This window comes from Monodon monoceros, unplaced genomic scaffold (assembly GCF_005190385.1).
Source record: "Monodon monoceros isolate NGI ecotype Baffin Bay Population unplaced genomic scaffold, NGI_Narwhal_1 Super_Scaffold_7, whole genome shotgun sequence".
Classification (NCBI taxonomy): domain Eukaryota; kingdom Metazoa; phylum Chordata; class Mammalia; order Artiodactyla; family Monodontidae; genus Monodon; species Monodon monoceros.
Window position 1 is genome coordinate 13,400,019 of NW_021703784.1, and position 21,665 is coordinate 13,421,683.

Genomic DNA, 21,665 nt, shown 5'->3' on the forward strand with positions numbered 1-21,665 from the left:
TGGACCGCCAGGGAAGTCCCAGGTGATTCCTGATTGACTTATTTAAGATTCCACTTCTGGGAGAGCCACAACTGTAATTAAGTCTCCCTTTGGTGATGTGAGGCTTAGCATAAGCAACATCATTTTGGACCTGCTGTGTTTTTAACATCACTCTAAAAGAGCTTTACTCTCAACTTTGAAGCACTTATTTCAGCAATTCTTTGATGGACTCTGTGAAAGCAATTATCTAAATTTTCTGAACTTGTATCTGAATCTTCTATTGAATCCTCACAAGCACCCTATGACGTTGGTAAGAAACTGGGGGCTCATAGAGATTATTAATTACCCAGGGTCATGCTGTCAGAAGCAGTGCGTCCGGGATTCGAATTTAAGTTTTACTCAGGGCCCATACTTTAAACACTCTGGCTATTTTAACTCTGTCCGCAATAGTCTGACCACAGATAAATGTACAAATCGTGCTTACTGAGGACTGCATTAATTTCTTACAGAAAATACTGTGTTCTCTTACAAGATGTTTCCCAGACCGTGAACAACTCGGGAACAGTAATTAATAGTTGGAGGAACTCACTGATTTGGTTTGTCGAAGGCCATCAGTTAAGAAGGGGACGTACGACTCCAGCCCCTAAGGGGCGCTGTCTTCGCCCAACGACGAGCGAGACCCGCAGTCTTATATGAAAAAGTTTGTGGGTGGCCTCGGTTCTCGGGACTGGAAGACGCAGGCAGAGTCCCCGCCCCACTCTGGGCGCACGCGCATGCGCCCGCCGGGCCCCGCCCCATGCCACTCCAGCTCCCACCTCCGTTCAGGTAGGGGGCAGTGTGCGGGGGAGGGGCGTCGCCTGGGGGCGGGGCTGGAGCGGGAGTCTCAAGTGTTGCGGCTCCTTTGTTGGAGGCCCAACTTCCAATCCAACCGGGAGCAGTTTCTGAGGCTGCCGGGTCTGGGGTGGAGGCAATTGCTGGGTCCGGGAGCAGCACGCTCCCTCTCCTTTATGTCGCATGCGTCCAGGGGTCTCCCCTGCACTTGGGCCCCCGTCCATTCGCAGCCGGAGTCGGGTGTCCCGGGTAGCTTGAGGACACGGGGCTGGGCAGGTGCCGAGAGCCCGCCGCCTCGCTCCCTCCTCCCTGTTCTTGCCGCTTGGCCCCACCCCGCCTGGCCGAGCCACTCGGCGCCGGAAGCGAGGGGCCTCCGGGGCCTACGTGTGGCACCCTGCTCCGCTTGCGCCCACGCCGTCTGCTCCAATTGCTTTCCCAACCTAGCGGCAAAGCCGGGGGCGTGTTGCCGGGGCCCTGGGAAGCGGGGCGCATGGGCACTGTGCCTGGAGTGTCTCTGCGCCTTCCCGCCCACGGGGCGTCCGGTCACGGTCCCTGAAGCCCCAGCCTGCCAGACCGGAACCCATACTGACGTCAAGGGTAAAGGCGACCAGAGGCATCTGAGTGGCACAACCAGGACCCCTGCCCCTAGTGGGGCTTTCGGTGTGCAACCGAAAGTGGGTCCTGAGCAGGGAACTTCCTTCCCCCGCCCCTTGCTTACGGTTCTGCAACTGTCAATAAACAGTTACACCCTACCGTGTGCTAAGCATCAGGAGTTACAGGGCTTGAGGTCAGCTCTGGAAGACTTGAAAGTGAGGTTGTTGGGGGTAGGTGTCTGAGTGTGTGTGTGCGTGTGTAGAAACTAACCCAGAACCTAGTGCAGTCCCTCTCAACCAGTAAGCCCTAATAAACCTTCGCGGAATGAATGAGAAGGTAGGTGGATGAGGGAGCCGGGCTAGAGAGGGCAGCTCTACTCATCCCAACCCTGCCTCCCCTGAGCGCAAGCCGACAAAAATAATTAGGTTAAGCCTTTAATCACAGCTGGTTTCACGGGCAGGAGGACAGGGAAGAGCCGGGAAAGACAGCAATCCTGGGGACACACGGTGCTGGCCTGGCTCATGGACACTGCCTCCCTCTCGGACGCCCTCCGGGCCCCCACAGTGTGGGCGTCAGTAATCTCCTGTTTTCTTCTCTCCCTCAGGACACCGGGTTCTCTAGGAGCCGCCCCAGGCTTAATGATTGTCCAGAAGGTGCCTATAAAGGGAGCCTGGGAGGCTGGTTGGAGGACGGAGCAGAAAAAGCCCAACTCAGCAGATCTGAGCACTTGAGAGACTCAATCAGGAGCCGTGGTCAGAGGCTCTGTGTCCCGGCCAGTAGGGCCTGCTCTTTCCCACCATGGCGGCCCGAGGCTACGGCTATTACCGCACTGTGATCTTCTCGGCCATGTTTGGAGGCTACAGCCTGTACTACTTCAACCGCAAGACCTTCTCTTTTGTCATGCCGTCGCTGGTGGAGGAGGTCCCTCTGGACAAGGATGACTTGGGTGAGCCCTGGCAGGGCAGGGAGGGGTGAGCCCAGGAACACGGGACCAGCAGGACAAGTTGGGTGTTTGTGCAGTGTGGTGGGTACAGGCATGTAGTGTGTGTGTGGAGTGTCTGCACAGCAGATGCCAGGGGACAGTGCATGTGCCGGATGAGGCGGCTCTGAGATCCATGTCTGTGGGCACAGGTAAAGGACTATGGGTATGGTCTAAGCATGTCTGAGGGCTGCTTATCTGGGGTGTGTGTGAACGCCCGCCTGTGACTAACATGTGTCCCCAGAGGCACTGTGTGTTGGAGGGATTCTGAGCACGGTTTCTGCATCTGTGTGGGTGCAGGCTAAGACCACAGGGTGAGTGCCGGCCACTGACATTGTGAGCACTGGGAACTGCGGAATTGGTGCAATGACTCCATGTGGCCTAGCAGGCTACCCTTCGGGAGGAATAAGGTCCCTGACTCCAATTCTAAGCCTTTTGCCCCATGTTCTGAGGTGGGGCAACAGAACTGCCAGAGACCCTGGGTTGGCATCCACGGTGAGGGAGAAATCAGGCATATGAGAATCCCATGGAGGAGGGCTGTCCTGCCCCCTGACAGCTGCTGCTGGAACTCTCCAAGAGGCTGAAAAGTCATGGGTCAGCCTGGGGCTAGTGCTGATGGAGAGGCGGGAGGAGTAGCCTGGCTCCATGAATGAATGTCACTATTCCAACACAGGCCCCTCCTATTCCTCTTGGAAGGAACCAGTCTCACCCTGCCAGGCACCTCTACACACCTGACCCCATGCCTTCCTCCCCCCTCCTGTGCCTCTGCCCTAGCCCCTAACCCCCCAGGTGTCCTGCTCCCTGCTCCCCTCCCCTGCAGGGCTCATCACCAGCAGCCAGTCGGCAGCCTACGCCATCAGCAAGTTTGTGAGCGGGGTGCTCTCTGACCAGATGAGTGCTCGCTGGCTCTTTTCTTCCGGGCTTCTCCTGGTTGGCCTGGTTAACGTAGTCTTTTCCTGGAGCTCCGCAGTACCCGTCTTTGCTGCTCTCTGGTTCCTCAATGGCCTGGCACAGGGGCTGGGCTGGCCCCCATGTGGCAAGGTCCTGCGGAAGGTGAGTGTCTGCTTCCAAGGAGCTGGTTCAGATTGGCAGAGAGGACACCTAAAGAGCATGTGGGCACCCTGGCACCTCCACCCGCAACCAGAGCAGGTTCCTCAGGCGTTCCAGTTCCAGCTCCAGTCCAGCTCCTCTTGCTTGTCAAGATATTTTAGGAGGCTGAACGTGGTGGGATCAGGTGGCAGATGAGGGAATTGGCCCTGCCAAGTAGAAGAGCCCTCTCCCTCATCCCTGTAATGTGAGCTTCTGGGTCTGCCCCACCTGACCCTCACCTTCAATATGGACTGTAGGCTGAGCAACTACTCTGTCCCCCTCTGCCCCACAGTGGTTTGAGCCATCTCAATTTGGCACTTGGTGGGCCGTCCTATCAACCAGCATGAACCTGGCTGGAGGGCTGGGCCCCATCCTGGCAACCATCCTCGCCCAGAGCTATAGCTGGCGCAGCACGCTGGCCCTGTCTGGGGCACTGTGTGTGGTTGTCTCCTTCCTCTGTCTCCTGCTCATCCACAATGAACCTGCTGACGTTGGACTTCGCAACCTGGACCCCACCCCCTCCAAGGGCAAGAAGGGTGAGTGCGCACTAAAGCCGACCCCTAGGGAACCTTCATTCATCATTCACCTGGCAGACTTTCATTGAGGACTGGCTGTATGCCTGGCCCTGTACTAGCTAATGGATGTCGGGATGGTGATGGAGAGTGGGTGAGGAGTAAATAAAACTCCATCCTGAGAGGCAGTCAAGTACCGGACAAGTGGCCGAGCCAACAAATGCTATGACTCATGTTATAGCCTAGTCCTTCCTTACAAGAGAGCCAGAGTTCCCTGTGTGGACAGCATTTCCTCCATCCCCGCTGGTTCTCAGGTCCTCTTTCATTCGCTGAGACTTGCAGTGGAGAAGAGAGGGCAGAACAGTGGGTGAGGGGGACCTTCCTGCTGATCCTTGGCTGTGTGGACGGACTCTGCCCCTATGGCTATTAATGTGTGGTGGGGGCAGGGCAGCCTGAGCAGAGTCCTGAAGCCTGGCCTCCTCCCACCCCCAGGCTCCCCGAAGGAGGAGAGTACCTTACAGCAGCTGCTGCTGACCCCCTACCTGTGGGTGCTCTCCACTGGCTACCTTGTGGTGTTTGGAGTAAAGACGTGCTGTACTGACTGGGGCCAGTTCTTCCTTATCCAGGAGAGAGGACAGTCAGCCCTCGTGGGTGAGACGAGTGTTGGGATGGCGCAGGCCTAGGGAGCAGGAGCCAATGCAGGGGATGGGAAATTCAGACTCGCTTCCCTTTATCCTTTCTTCTTTCCCTGAGGCCGGGCAGTACTCAGGCAGCTGTGGCCAGTCACCCTTGGGGACCTTGTACCTCTCTGGGTTTAAGTCAGTCTGGGACAACCCCAAGGTGTAACACCTTTCCACCCTTCCTTTCCCTCTTCCCACCACAACTCCCCACTGCAGGCAGCTCCTACATGAGTGCCCTGGAGGTTGGGGGCCTTGTAGGCAGCATCGCAGCTGGCTACCTGTCAGACCGGGCCATGGCCAAGGTGAGTGGGCAGAAGGGACAGGAAGGAGGAGGGTCCCTTTAAATCTTCCCAGCAGGACTGGGACAGGCACCAGAGAGGTAGGAGCCCTGGGGCACAGGCAGCTTGGCATATGCTGGTTTAGGTTGGGTGAGGTGGGAATGATTCCAGGCTACTCTTCTTTGCTGGGGATGTGGAGATGAGGCTCTTGGGGGAAAGGGTTTTAACTGATGTCAAGGAGAGCCAGAGTTTCTCTCCGCCTAGCTTCTCCACAGCCCCAGGGAAACTGGGGTTGGGGAAGGACTGGATGCAGCCTGCCACCACGTGTCCCCAAGCCTGCCCCAAGTGGAGGAAGGGATGTTGTGGAGTTTGGCCTCAGAACATAATAAGCAGGTCCCAGGGCCTCCCAGAGCTGCCTTGGGCCAAGAACTGCAATGGGATTGCCAAAGACCTGTCAGCAGAGGTCTGCCGTGTCAGCGTCCAGGGGTGAGGGTTCTCTGCTGCTCCTGGGGCCTGATGTTGCTTGACTGTGTCCACAGGCACGGTTGTCCATGTACGGGAGCCCCCGCCATGGCTTGCTGCTGTTCATGATGGCTGGCATGACAGCGTCCATGTACCTCTTCCGGGTAACTGTGACCAGTGACTCCCCCAAGGTAAATAAACAGGGACTGGCCCACGTCAGGGACAAGGATGAGAAAGCAAGGGCCACTGACTCTGTCTCCCTCTCCCTGGTCTTTCTCCGCTTCTGATTGCCCTTTTCAGTTGTTTGTACCTCCATTCCCCTCCTCTGTACTCTGATGCCCCTCCTTGACTCTGGGCCTGGTTTCTTCTCCTCTCTATGCTCCTCTAGGATGTTGCTTTCTGGACTCCGGCTCTTCACCCTCTCGCTGAGCTCACAGGCTTTACAGAGCATGAGGTGCCCTATCTTTATCTCTGGTTTCCTCTCGGTGTGTCTCACCTTTGTCCTACCGCCTCTGCCTTGCCCTTAGCCAATCCAGCTTGCACAAATCCTGAGGAGACAGCATCTCACTTGGAGGGATGGCTCCTGAACCTCCCTCCCCTACCTGCACGGGCCCCTGTGTTGGCTGAATGTGGCCCCCACTCCTCTGGCTCTGCAGTCAGCTGTGCTGGGAAGTGGTGTGTGTGGGAGTCACTTACTGTCTGCTTTTACTACAATTATTTGTTCCTGGGGCCAAGCATTCCTCTATCCAATGGCAGGGGTAGGTAGGCAGGAGGCTTTCTCAGACTTTAAATGCTACCCTGCACTGCCCTTGCAGCTCTGGATCCTGGTGTTGGGAGCTGTGTTTGGTTTCTCCTCTTATGGCCCCATTGCCTTGTTCGGAGTTATAGCCAATGAGAGTGCCCCTCCCAACTTGTGTGGCACCTCCCATGCCATTGTGGGACTCATGGCCAATGGTAAGTGATACCCCGGCTGATGCCTCGCACACAAGCCAGCTAGGGGCTGGAACAAGCCCCATTGGCTCTATCCTCACAATAACTCAGGCTCTTCCCCTCCTCCCTGACAGTGGGCGGCTTTCTGGCTGGGTTGCCCTTCAGCACCATTGCGAAGCATTACAGCTGGAGCACAGCGTTCTGGGTGGCTGAAGTGATCTGTGCAGCCAGCACAGGTGCCTTCTTCCTTCTACGAAACATCCGCACCAAGATGGGCCAAGTGCCCAAGAAGGCTGAGTGAAGACAGTGCAGGCTCTGGAGCATCCTGTCCCACTTGTGGCCTCTCCGCTCCATGGGGGTGGGGGAAGGGAGGGAGGGGACTATCTGACTAGCACCTTTGACTTTCCCTTTCTGCTCCTTTTCCCTCACCCAAGTGGCGCTGGAAGTTATCAGTGGCTAATGAGGTCCCAGCTTCCCATCTGATCTCTATTTAAAAGACAACCTTTGTTCTTGGACTCCATTAGCTCCTATTTCCTGGCTTCAAAGAGGAAACCCCTGCACTCAGGGAGTCTCCTGTATCCTTCTCCCTCTCTTGGGCCCTGCCCTGTCCCCATCCCACCCCATCCTCACCTGAGGTGAGGCTCCTCCTGCAGCAGCAGGGCAGCAATGGCCCAGGACTTCTGCCCTGAGGCCTCTCAGCAGAGGGCAGCTGCTCCTGCCAATACCTTGGACTCCAGGGGAAGAGGGTCACTCTCACCAATACCCAGGGTACAGTAGGGGGGTATGGATGGGAGAGTAGAAAGACTTGTTACAGAAAATTAAAACTAGATTTGATACTAAACCCTGTCAGTGAGTCATTCTTTCAAAAAGGGTAGTACAGGGACTTCCCTGGTGGCGCAGTGGTTAAGACTCCGTGCTCCCAATGCAGGGGGCCCGGGTTCGATCCCTGGCCAAGGAACTAGATCCCACATGCATGCTGCAACTACGAGTTTGCATGCCACAACTAAGGAGCCCGCCTGCTGCAAAAGACCTGGCGCAACCAAATAGAGAAATAAATAAATAAAATAAATATTTAAAAAAAAATAGAGTACTTCTCAAAAAAAAAAAAGTGGAGGTAATACAAGCCAGAGATAGATTTTTTTGGGAAATACTCCCTTAATACCTGCTTTTTCCACCCCAGAAGAGAGAGACTTCATTCCCCTGGAAGGGAAAGCTAAAGTGTAGATGGACTCCTTTAAGCTCATGTCTCTACCGCCTTCAACTTCATACTGCATAATTCAATGAACATTTTGAAGATGAAACTACTGGGTTCCAGGCAGGTTAAGTAATTTGATGGAGGGAGATAACAGTGTAGTCAGAAAGCCTGGGTTCAAACTCAGTCTGCTGGTAACTAGCTTTGAGACTTTGAGGCAGAGAGTTTGTACATTGCTTGCTGAAGCTCATCCGTAATAGAAACAGAATGTACCCCCTGAGGTAAGGGAGAGGATTAAGTGAGATAAAGCAGTAAAACGTGGCTGTAAGCACTCGACAAATATCCCATCATCATTTTCATTATCATCATCACCACCATACCCACCACCTAGGAAGTCAGCAGCGATTCTGGAACTAGGACCAAGGCTCCTGGTTCAAAGTCCCGTGTTCATTCATTCACCTAATGAACATATATTTGTTTTGTTTTCTACTACAACATAGTATCTCATTTTCCCAGAATTCCCTTATCATTCCTGTCTCCCCTCCTGAGGCTTTTCCCCCAAACCATCAATTAGGATAGCAAACACTGAGATCAAAGGAATGTTTATTATAGCATTTATGGGCCTACCTCCTCCATAAATAATCTGTACAGAGTTGGGAAGTAGGACCATGACAGATACAGGAGGAAAGAGAGCATGGTATTAAGGCTCGGGCATCGGTACATGTCATCAGGCTCAGCAACCTCCCATTTTCAAGTGCACTAACAAATGCCGCTGGGCTCGCCATCGGAGTGGAAACAGCAGGACCCCTGTTGCAGGATCTCTCAAGAATATGCGGGGAGTTGGGGGGGTCCACTGCAGGTTCAGCCTAAGACCCAGGTCCAAAAGTTCCAGCCTTCTCTGCCACCTCCAGGGCTAACTTCAGGTTCTGGTCAAACAGCTCACACCTAGGCCAGACCCAGGAAGCACAAATAAGGACAAAGTGTGAGGCCTGGCTCTCTCCCCACCTTGGGTGCAGAGGCAGAGCCAGTGGAAACTCTGCTTGAAGAAAGACATAAACCCCAAGGAACGTCTTTGGCTTCTCCAAAAAATAAGTAAGTAAAAGGCTAGTTACTTTTGTTTTATTTAAAAATAACTCTAGGGCTTCCCTGGTGGCGCAGTGGTTGAGAGTCTGCCTGCCGATGCAGGGGACACGGGTTCGTGCCCCGGTCTGGGAGGATCCCACATGCCACCGAGCGGCTGGGCCTGTGAGCCATGGCCGCTGAGCCTGCGCGTCCAGAGCCTATGCTCCGCAGCGGGAGAGGCCACAACAGTGAGAGGCCCGTGTACCGCAAAAAACCCAAAAAACAACCTCTATTACACTTCAAAATGACATTGGGGAAAAGCACACAGGGAGGGGGAACAAGGAGGCTTTGACCAGAATCTGGGAAGTGGGACCACATACCTGATGGGCATTTCCAGGGAGTAAAATGGATTCTTCAGGGCAAAGTCTGAGTAAATCTCATAAATCTTTCGGAGAAGAGAATCTATCCCAGCCTGCCTAGGATCCGCCAGCACCACAAACTTTATCCCTGGAGAGGGACCAGTAATGATTACCAAAGGGTAGAGAATGCAGCAAATAATGCTGTCCTTTGTTTGTACAGCACTTTCATATGCCCACTTCAATGTTATCCTTATTGCTACATAAAGCACGAAAAGCAAGATTTTGAATCTACAGGTGAGAGCAGAGAAGTGAAATGACTTTGTTGCATCAGTTGCTGACTGAGTGACCAGGCTTTGGGTCCTAGCCCTGTCGCTTACTTCTGGCCTGGGGGCCCCTCAGCAGAAAGTGCCAGGCAAGGAACAAACTCAGGCAGTTTTCAATGATCTGCCTTCAGCGAGTGATGCAATGACAGTCACGATCCAAAGGTCATTTCCATTTCACATTCAAATTTCATTTTGGAACAACACACCTTCCAAAACGTGTGCAACATGAGATAACATTAAGGTGAGTTTTATCTGTGGACAGGATAATGCTCAGTGGCATGGACAAAACTGGCGTCAGATTAAATATTGCCTTTAGATTCACAAAACAAGTAACTGTCTGTGCAGTTGTCCCAGAAAAGGCTGACCAACACTCCCTTGCTTACCAAACCCAACTTGGGCCAATCCGTTCTCCCAACCTGCCCCATCGCATCCCCTTGACCTATCTAAAGATGCGTACCTGTCAATGTCTGGAAGCAGTGCAGTTTGAATGTGTCTGTCTCCAGCATCTCAATGCCTGAGCTGCCCTGTTCAGGAGACAGCTGGGAGCCGATTGCGAACAGCCTATTTGCAAAGGAGGCAAAGTTGGGAACGCACCTCATTGCTATAAGGAAGAAGTGCTTCTCGAACTTTTCCGCTGAAATGACCCTTATCTTCTGAAGAGTTCAAATTACAGCTTGAGATAGTCAGAAGCAGCAGTGTGAACTGCCTGGCAGCAGTATCAAAATTACTTAAAATTTATTTGAATTCTGCATGTATTCTACATTCATACTTTGCTACAAAACATTGTACATTGAAAACTTTGGGTGAAATTAACACTCTGGGACTATGTGCCACGTTTACTCACCCCGTGACTATGCATATCCAGCACATCTCATACCATAATTGACAGCAAGAAAAGATCTTAAAGATCATTTAGCTCAATTGCCTTACTTTAAAGATGAAGAAACTTAAGACTCAGAAAAGAGAAGGTGACTTAAGCAAACAAAATCACACCACTGCCAGCATTACCTACAGCCTAGTCATACTGGATCAATTCTTTTCATGACACAAGAACTGAGGATTTAGAAGGAGGAAGGTAAGCACCGCCGTTCAGGAAGTCTCTGAGTGCAGAAACACACTAATCCAGCCAGCCTATGAGCCAAGTGCAGAACGACAAAATCTAGGAAGGGTTGTGAGACTTACGAGTGGAACATGGAGGCCAGCATGAGCTTCTCATTGGAGGTGAGGCGAGGCCGGCCGAATCGAATGGACACCGGGTAGTTAGCAGGGTTGCCCAGGTACTCCAGCACCTCTTTCCCATCGGCCGTGTACTTGCCGCTCACATCCACACCATTGATGGCCAGCACTGCGTGGCCCACTGCAGAGCCGAGGCTAAGCGTCAACGAAGCCTCAGCTTGGAGATCCCACCAAGGCGACAAAGGACCCGGCCCCAACTCCTCACCCCCTCCGCCCCCCGCCCAGAGACACCTGCCCAAAACGGCGGCACCGGACCCCGCCCCCCAGGCCCGAGCCTAACCCACCCCGGATGCCGTCGCGCTGGCCGAAGGCAACCAGCACACGATCGTCATGCAGTTTGAGCAGCAGATCAAGCGGGTAACTGAAAGTTTTCTCAGCCTCGGCCCGTGGCGCGTAGCTGTCCAACTGGTAAATGAGGCCTCCAGCTTTGTTCACCACAAACACACTGAAAATCGCCATCGCTGCCGCCGCTACTGCGGGACTGCCTCCCCCTCCCGGCCCCGCCCCGGAACCGCAGCACAGGACCTGCCCCCGGCGCCCCGGCCGCGCGTTCCCTCTCGACCCGGGAGCGCGGCCCGCTGCGGCGCTTGCGCACTTGGAGCACGCCTGGCTGTCAGTAACGCTGGGACGTTAGCTGTCGGGATCTAGAAAATTGTTTTCCGTCCCTTTTCCCAGGTTTTTAGTGTCACGAAACAGCAACGTGTGACTGCCTCACAACTAGTCGCAAAGCGCAAAAGGTAGGGGCAGCCTCGAGTGCCTCCGGCTGCAGGGTAAGCTCGCACTGCTCGCAGCCAGTTCCGGGCCTGAGTCAGGCCTGCGCCTCCGGACTTCCTCCGCGCGGTTCCGCCCCTTACCCCGGAAGCACTCGCTGCAGGCGGAGATTTCTGGGCTTCTTCGCTAGACGCACTTCCTTTTTGTCCGACATCTTAGGGAGGCGAGTTGGTGGCAGTTGCTCTCCCGGCTTCGCTATGGTGAGCGCTGTGTTCGGGGACAGCCGGCGTGGTTTCGGGAGCCGGCGGTGCCGGCGCGCATTTGGGGCGGCATCGGAGGAGGGCTTCCAGAACTGCCGGGCCGCGTGTCGAGGCGGGCGGGCTATTGCTTCCCCCATGTGCTCCGTCAGTGGAGTCTGGGCGGGGGGTGAGGTGGAGCGCAGGGGTAGGGGGAGCGTGGGGCTGCCTTGAGACCTGGCAGTATTCCCGCTTTTCTTCTGTAGCCGCCCAAGGATGACAAGAAGAAGAAAGATGCCGGAAAGTCGGCCAAGAAAGACAAAGACCCAGTGAACAAGTCTGGGGGCAAAGCCAAAAAGAAGGTAGGAGTCAGTCGCTTGAACGTTGAGGGAGGCTGCGGGCACCCGTCCCTTATCGATATATTAAGTGACACCTAGCAGATGGCTTGTAAGGTTGTGGGGTCTAGAGTCAGGTTATTACAGCTTATGCTTTCATCAGCATTCTGTTTTTTCGTTATTTGGAGAATGGGGTCATATACGCTGTTTGGAAATTAGATGTGTGCAGAGCATTTATTTTGATATGCAGCACATAGTGTTATTTTAGTTGGTTTCGTGGGGCTCAGTATCTGAAAGTCTCAATAATAGGTTCCCCCCCCCCCCAACCAGATGTGTCTTTGATGCCCTTAACGACATCCAGGGTCTCTTTTTGCTTTGAATTCTGGCTTTCTAATTATTTGAATCTTAATTTGCAGAGTTTCTGCAAATTCTGCATTTCATAGATTTCTGCAGGCCAAGGAATAGAGCCACTCTCTCAGTATAGCCGTACAGCCAAGTAACAGTTCTTTGAGGCAGGTTCCAGAGGAGGGAAGAATGGAGCACTGATTTTTTTTTTTTTTTTGGTGAGCAGAAGTGGTCCAAAGGCAAAGTTCGGGACAAGCTCAATAACCTAGTCTTGTTTGACAAAGCAACATATGACAAACTCTGTAAAGAAGTTCCCAACTATAAGCTTATAACTCCAGCTGTCGTCTCTGAGAGACTGAAGATTCGTGGCTCCCTGGCCAGGGCAGCCTTGCAGGAGCTCCTTAGTAAAGGTGAGAGGGGTGTGTTGTACTGATTTGTATGCTTTTGCACCTTAAGTTGGCCTGACCGTGCTAGCCATCTTAAATGCAATAGGTGGTTGTTAGTAATGTAATTCTAACATGTTATCTAGGTTATTGGTTAGTGCCCAATAATGGAAAACAGTGATTTGCAAGTTATAGTAAAGTGCTGTGAAGGTGGCCATCCCAAGAGCAGGTGGTGAGTCCCTTGTTTTAAAAGGGTAAGTCAAATTAGATTATAACCAAGAAATGTAGGCATGCCTCCTAAACTCATGCTTAAATTCAGCATTTCTTTTTTGGGATGGAATATAAAACAGATATTTCTAGTGTCTTACTAAGTATTTCATAGTACTATTGTGTGAAAATTTTATGCTTTCTTTCTAGGACTTATTAAACTGGTTTCAAAGCACAGAGCTCAAGTAATTTACACCAGAAATACTAAGGGTGGAGATGCTCCAGCTGCTGGTGAAGATGCATGAACAGGTGAGCAAGAACCCAGGGGTTCATGGTGTAGGAAGTATGCATCCCTTCACAAGGCTCTATAGTTCTGATTCTTGAAATTTTTTTTTTTTTACAGGTCCCACCAGCTGTATATTTGGAAAAATAAAACTTTATTAAATCAAATAAATGGGCATGTCTGTTTCCTAAGAAAGGCAGTTACAAAGGATAATTGTAGGTATTGGCTTGTTGATTTGGCTTTGAGCATTATGGTGGTTGAAAATGTATTAGGAAACCATTAACTTTTCTTTGTATGTGACTGCTGTTTGTTTCTTGCTGCGGCTTCAGTTTTGAATTGATGCCTGAAAGGAAATGAAGGGTTAGCAGGACGAAGGGTGAGATCTCCAAGGGGGAGTGGGTTGGGGTCCTGACACTGGGCCCATACCTGGATTGCCAGCGGCGTCCATTATTCCAGACCCGGCCAAAAGAGGGCAGCCAGCCTGCACCGGTGCTGGAGTTATGATCAAAGTTGGCCCCAACTCTGTCTGGTGGGAGTTTCTTCAATTTCTGTTTTTCCTCTACAATAAGAAGTTTTATTTGAGTAGGAAGACTTAAAGAACCCATCACTATTTCTGAATTAGTTAACTTACTTTCTTTGAGAAACTCTTCATAGGAGGGTCCTATTTGTTGGTTCCCAGAGCTACAGTCCTCATCTTGGACCATCCAGGGAGGTGTGGCACCTGGAAAAGGAAGACCCTTTAAACAGAAATGAAAGCACTTAAAAAAAAGTTTTTAACCTTCAGGCTGTTGTGAAACATAGCTAGCTGTAAGTTCCTACCTAATTGAAAATTATAAATGTTTGTAAACAAAACCCAGGAATTCTGGACCATGGGAAGTTGAGGGGCCTAGGCTAATTTAAAAGGTGCTGATACTTAATAGCTGTATCAATACAGCAATACATGCCTGACAAACTACACACATTTAAAGTGTGCAATTTGAAATGTCTGGGATGAAATCACCACCACCATGTATCCTTGTGCCCCTTTAAAATATTTTCTAGCACGCTTCCCTTATACCCCTCTTCCCAGGCAGCCACTGGTGTGCTTTCTGTTGCTATAGGTTAGTTTGCGTTTTCCGTAATGTTGTATAAATGGCATATATTATGTACCCTTGTGTACCTTTTAGCATAGTTACTTTGAGGTTTTTGTGTTACGCGTGTTTTCCATCGTTCCTTCTTCGTTATTGAGTATTTTTTGAAGTGTTCATTGGCTGAGGCACATTGGGATTTTTTTTCAACTTTTAAAGAAGCTGCCAAACTGTTTTCCAAAGTAGTTATGCCAGTTTGCATTCCCACCAGCAGCGTATGAGAGTTCCTGCATATATAAATGGTCTTTAGCCTTTTTTAATTCTTTGGCCACGCCATGTGGCATGTGGTATTGTTCCCTGACCAGGGATTAAATCCGTGCTCCCTGCATTGAGAGTGCGGAGCCTTAACCACTGGACCGCCAGGGAAGTCCTAGTTTCAGCCATTTTGATGAGCATCTTTTTATATGCCTTTATTGAGTGTTGAGAGGTTTTCATACATTGAGAATACACATCCTTCACCAGATGCTGCTTTAGTTTGGAAAGACGTTTGTTACGCTAAAGTTTGTAATCTTCCATTTTTCAAGCAAAGTACTTTTTCCCTTAGTTGAAATACAAGGAGACGAGTGGCTGTAGCATGGCTAATGCCATGGTGGGCACTGTGTACGGTATAGAGACTTCTCTGGCCCTCAATTGCAACGAGTTTTATTTTTAAAATTTATTTTATTGAAGTACAGTTGATTTACAATGTTGTGTTAATTTCTGCTGTACAGCAAAGCGACTCAGTTATATATGTATTCTTTTTCATATTCTTTTCCATAATAGTTTATCACAGGATATTAAATATAGTTCCCTCTGCTATACAGTAGGACCCTGTTGTTTATACTCTTTATTTTCACTATTAAGTGTATTCTTTTAAAAAACACTTTAACACACACTCATATAGTGGTTGAACAAAAACCCTTATAAGAATTACCATGTCTGACATTTTCTAAGTTTAAAACACCTTAGATCTGAAAGTTTTAAAAAAAAAAATCCGGTAAACAGGTGAATGTACATCTGTTACTTTCCTGAGTTACTCAGACACATTTGACATATGTGCCTTCGATACCCTTCTACCAGTGAAAGGCCTAGAACTCAGGTGTGTCTCAAAGATCCCAAGTTGACTGACAGTGCTGTATCTTAATCAACTTTATTCTTTAAAAAAAAAAAAGCTTCTTACAGTTTGAGAAATATTGCCGTGGGTCTTACCTGAGTGGATGTTACCAATTCCTGGTGTATCCTGTAGTTGGAAATGGGAAAAAATCATAAGAAAGCCAAGAGATGATAGGATACTCATAGCCTAGAGGAAGAAATTTTACTGGAGGTGGATGGAACCACTGCCATGATGCTAGTTCTGCACTGGGTTGATGTTAAATCTTACAAAGCACAGCAAATCACTGAAAGACAGTCTTGCCCTCACCAGACTCAAGGTCTTAGTAGCAGAGATGTCCAAAAATAAGTGCCTACTAGATGGTAGGTAAACGAAACCCTTTTCTTACAGAGCATACATACTACTGGGAAAGAGAAGTATGAATTACACAAATTACATTCACAGCTTTTTACATGGGGCTACATCCATTTATAACAGTTTTCCATGAAAAAGTGACATTCAAGCTAAGAGCTGAAGGAAGGTGAGGGTTAAGTAGATGGTGAGGGAAGGAAAGCATATCATTTAAGACAATGGCGATTACATGTTCAAAAGCAAGGAGGAGCACAGTGCAGCTGGAGGATAGAATGTAAGATAGCAGGTGATGCGATTATTTTCTGTTGTGTTTGGGACAAGATTGCAGTAGTAGGAATTGTTCCAAGGTGGAATAGAGACCAGCTTGTATTCAGGAGATAAAGTAGGTAAGACATACTCATTGAGGGAATGTGAAAAATGAAAGAAAGGAGATAAGGATCTGCATCTGCAGTTAATGGAGACACACGAGTGGTGGGGTGGCTTCAGGTGCCTGTGGGGCATCTGTAAATGCCCCGTATTGAGCTGGAACTGGATTCTGCACAGGATGAGATTTATGTGGCAATTGGGGCAGTGTGTGGATAAGATCACCATGGAGGGTGACGAAAAAGTCCAAGAACATGATACTATGGGATAGGGCAGCAAGAGGGAAAAGCCTGCTAAGACAGGAAAGGCCAGAATACACAGAAAAGCCAGGAGAGGTGGGTGTCCTGGGAACTGAGGGGGCACTGGCCCTTTCCCAACTTTTGTATCCATTGTACCTGATGATGGCCAATGAATGTCAGCGGTTGTCCTGTCTCCATCCAGTCAAGCTCTGGGGCTGGTGGCAGGTCCACATATGAGGGCTGCTGTGAGGTGGAGGCTACTTGGCTGAAAAAGACAAACGGGAGCCAGGCTGGCAGACAAGGTCCTTGAGCCATGAGGATAGCAAAGATGAGATTTGTTCCCTTTTCCCAGCCAAAGTTACAGAATGTTCTAAGAGATGTCAGAACTCCCAATAAGAGGTTTCCTAACAGTCTTACCTGTTTGTCCCTTTCCAGCTTCCAGGTGCCGAAGAGCCCTCTTCTGGGTCTGGCACTGTCTGAGGCTGAGTTTGATTCAGGAAAAATAAATGTGTCTAGGATGCTTAAGAATTTGCCTAGGCCATGCTCCCACCCTCCAGAAGTAAACAAATTGACATATTGAGGGTACTGCCCATATATTGCAAACTTCCCTCCCTCCCTCCCTGCCTCCCTTCCCCAGCCTGGCCCACATCATCTCCACTGACAAAGGCCTGCACCCTGGTGGGCAGGTAAGGGAATTCAAGCCGAGCAGATAAAGCATGGAGTCCATGAATTCTCATAAGAAGAGCTGGTAGGTGAAATGTTGGACCTGGGAGAAGCAGGAATCAGCGGATTTGGATACTGCTCTGGCTTCTCCGAGGGAAACCAACCTCTAAGACAGACCGAACCACCTCCTGCCGGCTGTGCTCCACCTCACGGATCTGAGCTGCCATCTGTGGGAGAGAGGCTGCTTAGATAGGTACAAAATGGTGGTGGTGGGGGGGGGCTGGGTCCTTCAGAGGCCTTTCCTTTAACTCACCTCTTTAATCACTTCATCCTCTTTTTCCTCATAGGAATCCAGACTTTTCACCATGGACTTCTTGAATCTAAAAAGAAAAAGGGCAAGTCCCGGTCAGTTGTGAAAAGATCCTCAGTAGATCATTTTTCTCTGAATTTTGGGTAGTGTCAAACTCCCAGAAACAAAATAGTACAATGAACACCCATGTACCTCTCCCCCAGATTCACTGTAAACGTTTTGCCATACTGGCTCCAGTTTGCTTATAAACACATTGCCTTTCTGCCAAGAACATGAGACTTAATTCTAAATTTTTCAGCATACATCTCCTGGGAACAGGAACAGCCTATGAAACCATTACCATACTTAAGAAAATCAATTTCCCTTTATTGATGTCCAAATTGTCCCATATTTGGGGCAACAATATATTTGCAGTTGTTTTTATCCTACAATACAAAAGGTATCCGAATAACATCAATGCTGCTGTCAGCAATAAGACTGCTAAGCAAAGCTCAAGGTTTCTTTGCAGTTCATTAGTCCTCAGAAAACCTAAGGGTGTGCAGTCAGATTTTTGTGTTCAAATGTTACTTGAATTCTTACTCTTTCATCATTGTTATCAATTGATATATAATTAATATAACTGTCTTTGTTTGCCTAATTTTATTATTATTTTTTGAAAATATAACTAGAGGACATTTGTTTTTCACTAAGACTTTGTCTTGAGGACATAACTAAACTGCGTCACCACCCCCCACCCCGATCTGAAGAAGGGTATTAGTACAGTGAATGTTCAGATACGAACAGTTTGAAGGACTGGAACCAACAGTAACTGACAAAAACCAACTTCCATCTAAATCATCATAAAAATGTTTTAAGTTAAAAAGGGAGGGGGAGAAGGGGGCAAAAGGAGTTTGATTGAACAAGATCCTCACATTTCATCTAATACATTCAACCCTGGCTAGCGTATACCAAAATGGAAACTGGATTACTATAATAAAAACTTCTTCTGCAGCACTCTGTACACACCTGTGTTCCAAGCCCACCCCCATCCCCCTAATGCTTCCAGACTCAACTATATGATGAAGGAGCGTATAAATCTCTCTAATCCAGTCTTTGTTATAAGGCTGGTATGTCTGGGTATCAGCTCAGTAAACAAGGCAGCTGAGGTCTTCCAGGTCATCAATAAAATCAAATAACTGATACCATACGTGATAGAGGGGCTGCTGGGATTCACTCTCTTCAGATGTTTTTCATACATTATACAAACACCTTCCATGCATTCATTCACAGATTCATAGCATAAGTTCTGCCTTCTGGCCTCTTGGTAGGCTGTACCAGCAAAATGGTGTGAGACATGTCGCCAAACTCTTGCAGCCGCTGCCGACTACTCTGCCGACTCTGCCACTGCACACGAGCTTGTAGCCTTTTTGCCTAATTTTAATATGTAAAACATTTATGTAGGGGAATGGCTCTATCAAGGTGCCCTGGCAGCCTTGCATGTATCCTTACAGGCAAAGCCTTGAACTGCAGCTTATCAGAGTTTTGGCTGAAGGTCTGCATGATCCTCCTGGAACACAAGAGGACAGGAGGCCTGAAAGGAACTGCTAGGAGGCCATCTCCCACTCATCTCCCTATCTCTCATGGGAGACCATTATGAAACAGTTTCTCATCAACTCTCAGTTCTGATGGGGTATGGGACTTTGTGCTCTCAGGTTTGAGCTGTAGATATAAAAGCACGTAGCTGCAGTCTAGACTTGGCTCCCCAGCAAAAGTATCGCACAGCTCACACTGCAGTCACCCAGCCCTATTTGTATCAGTATGGTCCTTTTTGGTGTGTTGGACAACCTGGGAAGCTGGCACTTCGGGCTTACTCTTTTCAATGCCTATGTAACAAACTGCCTGAATCTAAAAGTAGCTTACTGTGGGACTTTCCTGGTGGTCCAGTGGTTAAGAATCCCCCTTCCAATGCAGGGGACTTGGGTTTGATCCCTGGTCGGGGAACTAAGATCCCACATGCTGCAACTACTGAGCCCATACGTGCCACAACTAGAGTGCCCACGTGCTCTGGAGCCTGCACGCACCAGAACTAGAGAGAAGCCTGCGTGCTGCAATGAAGATCCTGCATGCCGGCACTAAGACCCGATGCAGCCAAATAAAAAGACTAATCTTTTAAAATAATGATTAGGACTTCCCTGGTGGCGCAGTGGTTAAGAATCCGCCTGCCAATGCAGCGGACACGGGTTTGAGCCCTGGTCTGGGAAGATCCCACATGCCACAGAGCAACTAAGCCTGTGCACCACATCTACTGAGCCTGTGCTCTAGAGCCTGCGAGCCACAGCTACTGAAGCCTGCACACCTAAAGCCTGTGCTCCGCAACAAGAGAAGCCACTACAATGAGAAGCCCGTGCATGCACCGCAATGAACAGTAGCCCCCACTTGCCACAACTAGAGAAAGTCTGCGTGCAGCAACAAAGACCAGACGCAGCCAAAAATAAACTTTTTATTAAAAAAAAAATTAAAAAAATAATAAAAGTGGCTCGTTGTATCTTTACTGGTCAAATCAGTCAGGCTTGGCCTGGCCTTGTGTGAGCTTGAAATTTATAAAGCTCAAAAGTCAAATTATATTTAAATAAAAAGTTCAAAGAGTCCATCCTCATAATTCTCAATTATAACCTTTGCTGCTCAACTATCCTTTATTCACCCACCAAAAACCATATGGAGCTGAGCCAGGGTGTGAGGAGTGAGTGGCCTCAGTTTCTTACCTCCTCCCAGTCTGAACCACAGATTTTAAGGCAAGGTGGTGGGATTTAGGCATTTCTTATTTCCTCATTATTCTCCACATTGGGTAGAAAGAAATAACAAACACCATGTGTTTTCTTAACTTTGGCTTTGGGATCCCCTTGGGTTCCACACTCCACAATCTCAATATGGTCCCAATAAAAGTGATGATGTGAGGCTGCCTGAGTCCTCTTCCTGAGGCAGTCAGGGCTCACTCCCTCTCTGTGCTGTCCAGCTTCCTACAATCTGGTTCCTTGGGGTCCTCCGAGGCCAGTTAAAATAGAGTCTAAAACTATTAAAAGTGGGCACTGGGTGAGCACCAGTTTCTTGCACACTATAAAAAGCATCTTCTGCTCCTAAAGAACCTTAGTAGTTTCTGTGTCATACATTTAAGTAGTTGATTATGGTCAGCTTTAATTATACACTATCCTCTATTTGCTAAATACATTGTAAATCCCCCCCCCAAACTAGATTATAAACCTTTCAAGGACTCTGTCATATTTCTTTTGTGTCCAATATGGTGCCTAGGATAATGAGTGCTACAAAGACAATGGTTACTAATGAAGTCCTTACTAAACTTCCCAAGCAGTAGAGGAAGCTCCAGTACCTGATACAGACCCAGAGAATCCACTCTGCTACTTCATCATGTGAAGTAGTGACTTACCGTGCATAATCCTGGGGGGAGATCAAAAACTTCTCTTTCATCTGGAACTCAGCCTTGTTCTCCCACCAGAATCTGTTGGTTGCTTTCTTGTGCTCTGGACTGAGAATGGAAAGGACAAGTAATCTCAGTGATAGAATGCAGAATATTACACAGATATCTAGGCATTAGATAAATAATGCAAACTGACATCTGGGTTTCTGTCTCTGGGCAAGGCTGAGAGAATACTCTTCAAGATCTCCAGTCTCCCCCTTCCAATAAAAATGTGAGAATCTGAGAGGAAGTGATGGGAGGGAACCTTGATTGAACCTGCCCAGCTGACTTTCCCAGCTAGACCACCAACACCACTGGGACCATGGCAGCCGTAAGCCCGCTACCTTCAAGGCTGGCAATGCCTACAAGATGACTCAATCAAATCACAAAAGCGTTCTTCCTCTCACCCACCCTAAACCCTCCCTCCCACAAATGTACACGACTGTTGTATACGGCTCCCGGCCCGGCGCTCACCTGGCCAGATGCTCCAGCAGCCCCCCATGCAGCACGGTCAGGTTTCCGTGGCTCAGGTGTTTCCTCACCTCACAGCCGCAGCACAGGCACCAGCAGCACCGCTCGTGCTCGGGCACGTAACGCTCCACCTGAGCGGCGCGAACGGCCTTGCGGGCGGCCTCCACCTGCCGCGGAGAGGGTACCAAGGGGAAGAGGCTAAGTAGGACGCCGGCGGGACCCCCAGATCCCACCCCCTCGGGCCCTCACAGCCCCGCCCCCATTCCCGCCCCGTCCTGTCCAGGGTTTCCTCCAGCCTCCCGTCCGCACCTGAGGCAGAAGTCGCTCCAAAGCCACCTTCAGCTGCCGCTGGTGCTTGCGACTGTAGACGTGTCCGCGGCCGCAGAAGAAGGTCTGGCGGCAAACAGGGCAGCGCTCCGCCGGCGCCATCTACCCAGGACTGGGGAATCCGCGACGCGCAGCCTCTCCTTCGCCGTCTGGTGACCTCTGACCCCCTCAGGGGCGGGGCGAACCCAGCGGCCCCAGCGGCCCCCGCGGCCCCCAGCGGCCGACAGGCGCCACTGCAAGTCCTATTACGGTTGCGCGGGTTTTTCT

General features: G+C 49.9%; 4 protein-coding genes across 14 annotated transcripts; 2 read left to right on the forward strand and 2 right to left on the reverse strand.

Moving 5' to 3' along the window:
* Positions 1 to 759: 759 nt before the first annotated feature.
* On the forward strand, positions 760 to 7,175 carry SLC37A4 (solute carrier family 37 member 4). 4 transcript variants are annotated; one of them, XM_029208992.1, is made up of 9 exons: positions 760 to 804; positions 2,009 to 2,350; positions 3,204 to 3,436; positions 3,765 to 4,008; positions 4,477 to 4,635; positions 4,881 to 4,966; positions 5,482 to 5,595; positions 6,220 to 6,358; positions 6,469 to 7,175. In XM_029208992.1, the coding sequence occupies exons 2-9, from the start codon at positions 2,203 to 2,205 to the stop codon at positions 6,633 to 6,635; spliced, it is 1,290 nt and encodes a 429-aa protein (XP_029064825.1). In that variant the 5' UTR covers positions 760 to 804; positions 2,009 to 2,202; the 3' UTR covers positions 6,636 to 7,175. The 4 variants fall into 4 exon arrangements, with proteins under 4 accessions (XP_029064825.1, XP_029064826.1, XP_029064827.1 ...); XM_029208993.1 differs by lacking the exon at positions 760 to 804 and adding an exon at positions 1,232 to 1,407; XM_029208994.1 differs by lacking the exon at positions 760 to 804 and adding an exon at positions 1,574 to 1,634.
* A 929-nt stretch (positions 7,176 to 8,104) lies between these two features.
* Positions 8,105 to 11,314, reverse strand: TRAPPC4 (trafficking protein particle complex 4). Of its 2 annotated transcripts, XM_029208897.1 has the most exons (5): positions 10,791 to 11,312; positions 10,453 to 10,627; positions 9,728 to 9,831; positions 8,969 to 9,095; positions 8,105 to 8,471 (listed from the first exon to the last, which is right to left on the reverse strand). In XM_029208897.1, exons 1-5 carry the CDS (start codon positions 10,963 to 10,965, stop codon positions 8,393 to 8,395), a joined length of 660 nt encoding a protein of 219 aa, XP_029064730.1. In that variant the 5' UTR covers positions 10,966 to 11,312; the 3' UTR covers positions 8,105 to 8,392. The 2 variants fall into 2 exon arrangements, with proteins under 2 accessions (XP_029064730.1, XP_029064729.1); XM_029208896.1 differs by lacking the exon at positions 8,105 to 8,471 and having other exon boundaries at positions 8,777 to 9,095; positions 10,791 to 11,314.
* Positions 11,315 to 11,394: 80 nt separating this feature from the next.
* RPS25 (ribosomal protein S25) lies at positions 11,395 to 13,177 on the forward strand. The gene is made up of 5 exons (XM_029208898.1): positions 11,395 to 11,477; positions 11,720 to 11,815; positions 12,360 to 12,543; positions 12,934 to 13,032; positions 13,127 to 13,177. The coding sequence occupies exons 1-4, from the start codon at positions 11,475 to 11,477 to the stop codon at positions 13,026 to 13,028; spliced, it is 378 nt and encodes a 125-aa protein (XP_029064731.1). The 5' UTR covers positions 11,395 to 11,474; the 3' UTR covers positions 13,029 to 13,032; positions 13,127 to 13,177.
* Positions 13,098 to 21,539, reverse strand: CCDC84 (coiled-coil domain containing 84). Of its 7 annotated transcripts, XM_029208895.1 has the most exons (11): positions 21,381 to 21,539; positions 21,075 to 21,238; positions 20,571 to 20,669; positions 17,153 to 17,219; positions 17,004 to 17,066; positions 16,594 to 16,658; positions 16,333 to 16,441; positions 15,322 to 15,352; positions 13,638 to 13,727; positions 13,433 to 13,565; positions 13,098 to 13,349 (listed from the first exon to the last, which is right to left on the reverse strand). In XM_029208895.1, exons 1-11 carry the CDS (start codon positions 21,498 to 21,500, stop codon positions 13,286 to 13,288), a joined length of 1,005 nt encoding a protein of 334 aa, XP_029064728.1. In that variant the 5' UTR covers positions 21,501 to 21,539; the 3' UTR covers positions 13,098 to 13,285. The 7 variants fall into 7 exon arrangements, 6 of the variants coding, with proteins under 6 accessions (XP_029064728.1, XP_029064726.1, XP_029064724.1 ...); XM_029208893.1 differs by having other exon boundaries at positions 13,433 to 13,727; XM_029208891.1 differs by having other exon boundaries at positions 16,333 to 16,658; positions 16,976 to 17,066.
* Between the last annotated feature and the right edge of the window lie 126 nt (positions 21,540 to 21,665).